Source organism: Quercus lobata, chromosome 1 (genome assembly GCF_001633185.2).
Source record: "Quercus lobata isolate SW786 chromosome 1, ValleyOak3.0 Primary Assembly, whole genome shotgun sequence".
Taxonomy (NCBI): Eukaryota; Viridiplantae; Streptophyta; class Magnoliopsida; order Fagales; family Fagaceae; genus Quercus; species Quercus lobata.
Genome location: NC_044904.1, coordinates 20,528,147 through 20,535,225, shown reverse-complemented (window position 1 = coordinate 20,535,225; position 7,079 = coordinate 20,528,147). Strand labels below are relative to the sequence as shown.

Here is a 7,079-nt window from a genome sequence, read left to right as displayed (position 1 = left end):
GCTTTATATAGCCTAGCTTCCAAGGTTTAATTTGTTTCATTTCTAAAGTTTAGGATTTAATTTAGCACTTTTGAAACTATAGGGTTTAATTTAGACTATCCCTAAATTATAGGTGTAAGGACCTGGTCTGAACTTTTAGCCTAACAAATGTATAGACTTAAGCCCAAAAAGCCCAAAGTAATAAATTTGTAAAGAATGGGTTGGAAAACTGAGCTTTAGTGAATTAAGTAACCAGCCTATAGATTTAAATGACGTAAAAAGAAAGATAATAGATGTTCACTAAAGAAAAAAGTCCCTGACCAAGTCCGAGGAGACTGATTCTTAAATATTATTCTCAAAACTTTGCTATAAATCTGGTTCTAGATTACTACAGTGTTTCTTCCCTTTTTCTTCTCTCTTTTTTCTACCCCCCTTAGAAGGAGGGTCTCTCCCATTATATAGCCCCCTTTGGGTCATCTTGATCCCACACTTGTTGATCATTTGAGCCCTTACTTGAGTATCTGTCCCATTAGACACCCACTTTGGCTTTCTATGAGTTGCGGTTGACAAGACAGTACTGTTCAAGGGTCTTTTTCACATAAATGCGGCCAGAAAAGTAGCTGTAGTGCATTCAATGCGATGGTAGCAGCTTTCCCTTAGATATTTTTTGGGGTTTCCTTCTCTCTTTCACGTTTTTGGAGTACGTCCTTGTCATTGATGCATCCTGGGAGGTCGCCTTGATCATTAGGTCCTGTGTTTAACCTATTCTTAGCCAGTCCGAGGAGACACTCCTCCTCGGACAACCTTCCCGTCCATGCTCTATTCGTAAAGTCTAACTCAAATCATTTTGTACTGCTTGCTTGTCTTCGAATTACTTACCTCCTTGGACAGGACCCAAGGCCCAGTATGTGATTTGGGCCCCTAACCCCACGATAGGGTTTAAATTGAAATTTACTCAAAAAAATAACTACAATATCGAAAAAATATGAGTTGGTTGATGAGTCCAATTACTCCAATACCCAAGCCCCTTCTTCTATGGCCAAGAGGCTTGTAACTCAATTAATTAGCATTTTTTGTTGTTTTCAATTGAGACATCTAAAATTCAAATCACCCTACCCTATATGTAACTATTGAAAAAAATAAATAAATAAAAATAAAATCGCACTCCTTGAATACATTACCACGGGTTGAGATTTTTTACCGCAAATTATTATGGATGTCTCTTATGAAGCCCAATCACTTCACGAATCGCAACTCAAAATTTTCCTCACAATATGGGCTTCACAAACCACAAACTTAACTTCATGGTGTGGGCTTTTCTGTTGCTTCACATATTGCTATTGGGCTTACAGCCCTACTTTCTCTTATTTCAAGATTCAGGCTCACAACCCATATTTTCTCTCTATCTCTATCCAAGAAATGGCTTCCCTCAATTACATTCCATATTTACACAAAGTGGGCTTGGGGAAATGTTCAAGGCCAATTTATTTAGCAAGTACCATGAGCTATTGGGTAATGAGTCCGTTATGCCCATCAATTTTTATTTTTTTTTATTGTAGTGTTTAATTTACTACTTTTCAAAACTTTAAGATTTAATTAGTTACCTTTTGAAATTATAAGGTTTAATTCGTTATAACTCTTAAATTAGAAGGTTTAAAATGTAATTTTATAATAAAAATTGATTTTTTTTTTTTTTAATGAACGTTAATATCTTCCATCTTTCATAGAAATCTTTTTTTTTTTTTTTTTTTTTTTTTTTGAGAGAGAGAGTAGAAATCTTGTTTTTATGGGGCACAAGCTTTCATAGATATATATTGTTACAATGTCAAAGTGAATACATACTAGAGCATTTGCGCCACACTAATTAGGCATATGCTCACAAAGCTTCAGAGATTTGACAATACCACTTCTTTGTATACAAGCTATCTACTAGTCGTATGCCTCAAACTAGAGGGAACCAAGAGGGCAGAACACTACGTTATAGTTACTCCCACTAGGGCACGTATACGTGCTTGTTATATCATCCATAGGAAAACTGTAAGCACCCGGACACCCACCCTTGAGAAACATGGAATAATTTGTAGCTTTACATTTTCCACCAGTGCAACAATATTCCTCGGTCTTGAATACAGCACAAGGGTTGTAACACCCGCCCGGAGCTTTCAACTCAGTTGGGCAATTCCCGTTGAGATCCCCTGTACAGTCTATGCCTGAGCACTCCGGAGACGTAGAGTTAAAAATCATAGGAACATTAAACCCATCAACAAGAGAGATGTCATAGAAATCCATGTTTAATGTGCCTAATGAATATTCGGCAAGGGTACATGGGGCTGCACCAGATCCACCATCTTGGCATTGAAAAAGCCCACCACAGTCACCAGTTAGACATTTACCAACCCCGGATCCATTGAAAATGCACTCAGTTCGGGCCCAAATGCGACCACCACCCTTTGTGTTAGGACTAACTTCGAGGCTCCAGGTTCCACCAGGGTTAATCTGCCTGCCACCACCAGGCGTAGCTGCAGCCCAAATTGTGATGTTGCAATTGTTTTTTATATCAAATCTGGCTGCATAGGCTAATAAGGAAATGAAAAAAAGAGTACTGACAAAGAAGTAGAAGAAGGAAATGGACAGGTTTTTGAAGGGCTTCATTTTGGAAATTAAGTGGGAGAGATAGGCCTTGGCGCTGGCTATGGAATATGTTTATGTTAAATGTTACGCAGGAGAGACCTACCGAGTTAGTGCCTTCTAAACTTCTTTCCCGGAAAATTTGGCTGTGTGGCTAATTGGCTTTGACTTGAAGACTAGTCGACAAACGAGTCCACGCGGATGCCGCGTTAAAAGTTAAAACCCAGCCTGTCCGTTTAGAAAAAATATGGGTCTTGCTTAGGCATAACGTTCTCATTTGTGGGCTCAAGTGATAATGACATGCTTATTTTATGGCTGTGTCAAGTGCGGGTTCGAGTCCTCATATTCCACGGGTGTGGGGTTTGGACTTTGGTTTCTAAAAAAAAACGAAGTGCATGGGTGGAGTCCAAGTCGCGGGCACCATTATGTGCAGGTGGTACTCACAGGCGATGTATCTGTGGGGTGTGGTCGGCTGTGATATCACACATGAGCCACCCTTTTTGGTTTCTCAAAAAAAAAAAAAAAAACCTATCCAAAAAAAAAGTTCATTTGAATAAATATATATTTATAAATATCTATAAAATTGTTATAATCTATGAACGATGATAGTAGGGAGATTTGATTTGCATACAGATATAAAAAGAGAGCATGCAATAGTAGATTTAATTTCAGAATAAAATTGCTCCATAAGGTAGTGATTGTAATGAACACACACCATATATATGTTCAAAATAATTTCCGAAGTTCAAGCAGTCAGAGAGAGAAAACATACCAAAACTTTTCAAATCTGAGAACCTCACCCCAGACAAAATCACAAACGCCTCAGGCACTCAGCTGCTCTACCATGACCATGTTAAAAATCAAGCACCGCCTCTCTCTCTCTTTCTAGAAATTTCTCTCTTGCTCTCTTTCCGGAATTCTCTCCAAAGTAATTCTCATATTTTCTCTAGAAGCATCCTTAATCTAGATCCCAAATTCATCAAACCCTCTCCTCAAAAAAAAAAAAAAAAAAAATCCCATCAAACCCATATAACTAATCAAACCCAAAATGCAGAAGTGAAGAAGAAGAAGAAAATGCCGAAGAGGAAGAAGAAGAAGAAGCACCAGCAGGAGCGGAGAAATCCGCCTGAAATTCGCCCAAAATCACTGCTCGAAGTAGCGGTGAAATCCGCCCAAAACCACCACCCAAAATCAAACCCAAATTGCAAACCCAAAATCACCATCCATAGTGAAACCCAAATTGAAAAAGAAGGAAAAGAAGAAGAAGAAGACGACGAAAGAAGAATAGAAAGGAGAACGAAAAAAAGAAAGTGTTAGAGAAAAAGAAAGAGTGAGTGGAATGGGTTAAAAGTTGGTGGGGTCATTACAGACAGGGGTGAAATAATAATAATAAAAAATATGTAAGAAAAATATTATTTGAACAAAAAAGGTGTATTAACAAAAGTGATGGACCTTTGATCTAAGTTGATCCATGGATATAATTAGTAGGCTTGTTCTTTACTAGTTTACTTTGTTTAAAGAGCTTTCCTTAGTTCCCCAAGGTTAGAAAGTTCATTGGAGGTTGGGGTTCACATTGGAACGAGATCATTAGATACAGAAAAAATATAAATTAAGTAATCTGATGAAATGCCTAACAGAGCCATGTACGTCAACCTACTAGTTGAGTTTCAAAATTTTATCTTCACTTATCTCCTTCGGTTTCCTAGAGACCAAACAGAGAATTAATCTCACAAAAACAAAAACACACCAACTTCTGTTTAGGTCAAAGGTAATGAAAGAGGAGCAAGTAGCATTTTCCTTCGAGTTTATGCCATTTTCCATCAAGTGGCATCACTCCCTAATCTAGAAGCAGGGAAGAGTGAAGGTTTACTGGGTTACCTCTCGTTACGTCAGTATTACCACAAAGCCTGGCAGAATAACACGAGCTAATCCATATCTGAGGAAGATTCTTCATCACTATCTGCTTCATCACTGTCATTTTCTGAGGAAGCCCCAATGTCAAAGTCATCATGCCAGGGGCTCTTAAACTCTTGAAGCTGCAAGCACCTATCCTCAAGATGGCCATCCAACTTTACACTCCAACACCCTTGGATGTCAAGATGGGTAAGGGCCTTGCACTTGGCAAAAATGGCCTCAAGACCAACATCAGTGAAACGGCCATAACCAAGCTCGAGATGCTGAAGTCCTGGCATTGTGTCAGCTATGGTCAGTGCCTCACTAACTTCAGGCTTCACGTTGTAAGTAGGCACCAGTCCTGGTGGGGGCATATTTCTCCTCAAGTGAACCAAGGCCTTGCAGTTCTTTCCAAATGCTTCAAGCCCTTTGCATGTAATCTTCAAACAGTAGCTGATGTCAAGGACCGCCATGTTTGCAAGTGACACTGCATGCTTCTCTACCATATTGTCAGTGATCTCACTCATAGGAATCTTCAATACCTTAAGGAATCTGCCACTACAGCAAAAGAAAAACAGAGACATCATCTTTAGGTGGTTAGTCAGGCCTCAAGTCTCCATATTATCCACTAAATTCATATTTCAGTCACAACCAATGTTTCCATTTAGCAAAGACTGATGTGATTTTAAAGTTAACTTGGTTTGATACATAACATGTAAAAATAATTTGATAGGACCATTCAAACTTGATTTTTTTTTTACTCAATCATGTCCTCCATTTGAAATAAAGATTCACTCATTTTTGCATTCTGTTGAGAACTTGTAAGTCCAATAACTTCAAAGACACAGTGTTCCTTAATAATAAAGGAAAATGAGAGAGGGAGTGCAGAACAGAGTATAAATAACCAAACTAAGAAATAGACAGTTTCTATCAAACCATCTAATTGTATATCTTCCGCTCAGCTTCTCACCTATATTATTCAAAAAAATTTAGGAAAACAGAAAATGAAATACTGAAAAGATCAAGCAAGCAGACACACCTACAGTTGAAGTAATCTCTCATTGTCTTTAATTTGCTCTCTGTTTTTTCAATTGATTAGTTACACATACCCAATGGTTTTTGAACTAACATCCTCAACATCACATTGTCCTTACAAGGAAAGGAGGAGCTTGAGCTCAACTCATTGCCTATTTGTTGTAATATCTCACTTCAGACAATAAATTTCGCAACTTTTTTTCACAAATGTTAATGACGTGTTATTATTAATGTACAATTAAAATAACGTTATACTAATCAAGACGTCACCTCAAATAATTTTTTTTCCCTTCAAAAAGTTACGAACTTTGTTTGGTGTCTGTGTCATTCATTAAATCCTCACTACACTTTTTACAAAAAGGCAATCAAATAATCTTAAAAGCATCAAACAATCAGAAGAATCTAAATAACTAATAAAAAAAAAGTGAAAGAACAGATTTTTAAGGTGGTTGTACGATACGAACCAGTTGGCGACGAAAGCGAAACCGCGGTCTCCGAGCTTGAAGGCAGAGAGGCGGCGGACGGTGCCCTTGGTGCGACGGACGAGCTTACAGACGGCGGAGTCGATTTTGAAGACGGCGCGGTTGGTCTTGCGACACCATTGCTCGATGTCGATGTCGACCCAGCAATATGGCCCACAGAGGCATTGGGACCACGACTTGTAAACCAGCGATAACACTCCGATCCTCTGCTCGGCAGGGACACGTGTGAAGATGAGAGCCAGTATCTCCGGGTTCAGCCCCTCCCACATTGCCTTCTCATTCTCTGCTGCACCATTTTCGTCTTCCTTCTTCTTCTTCTTCTTCTTCTTCTTCTTCTGGCTCAAGCACATCCTTTTGGGACTCATGGTCATGGTGCTTTTGTGTCTTCTTCACGCTACTACCATTGGAAGCAGAGTGGAGTGGAATACGGTGTTGTTTGGTTTGCAATCATTTGTGCACGCGCATTTATTGCCTATCTCCATGGGTCCCACACGCGTGGGAACACCCCCAACCACACACAAATATAGGAGACCTACGTTACAATGGAAGGAAGAGAGGTCTCTCATAAAATAATTATAATACGATTGTTACTATAAGTGGAGTTTGAAGATAATTTGAACATTAATTTTTCCTATAAAGTACATTAGGCAATGTAAGCTATGAAACTTGAGAAATGTTAACCATCTTATAGTTATTGGTTTAAGGACTATTTTTAAAATATTTTATTGAAAAAATGGTAAAGTAATTAATTTTTAACTTTTGGCCGGCCTTACTTAATTTTGTTAACATATAGCATTTGTTAAGTTTCGACTTAAATTGAATGCAACTAGCTAAATTGAGTCAATTATTAAAAGTTTGATTCATTTTCTCGTTGAACAAGCTCAAGCTTGTTCACGAATTACTTAATTCACTATTCTTTTCCCGTATATAGTAAAACCATAACTAAAATTTTTTGTCCCTTCACAAATCTATAATTTTTTTACTACGAATTAGTTGTTTATATTATTAATAAACTAACAATAATAATTTAACATCATATAAACCTATTTACAAACTTATACA

At 38.0% G+C, this 7,079-nt stretch overlaps 2 protein-coding genes across 2 annotated transcripts; both read right to left on the bottom strand.

Moving 5' to 3' along the window:
• Nucleotides 1-1,755: 1,755 nt before the first annotated feature.
• LOC115986721 (protein P21-like) lies at nt 1,756-2,916 on the bottom strand. Its single transcript, XM_031110017.1, has one exon. The coding sequence runs from the start codon at nt 2,629-2,631 to the stop codon at nt 1,927-1,929; it is 705 nt and encodes a 234-aa protein (XP_030965877.1). The 5' UTR covers nt 2,632-2,916; the 3' UTR covers nt 1,756-1,926.
• Nucleotides 2,917-4,040: 1,124 nt separating this feature from the next.
• Nucleotides 4,041-6,447, bottom strand: LOC115986585 (F-box protein FBW2-like). The gene is made up of 2 exons (XM_031109787.1): nt 6,000-6,447; nt 4,041-5,058 (listed from the first exon to the last, which is right to left on the bottom strand). Exons 1-2 carry the CDS (start codon nt 6,386-6,388, stop codon nt 4,533-4,535), a joined length of 915 nt encoding a protein of 304 aa, XP_030965647.1. The 5' UTR covers nt 6,389-6,447; the 3' UTR covers nt 4,041-4,532.
• Between the last annotated feature and the right edge of the window lie 632 nt (nt 6,448-7,079).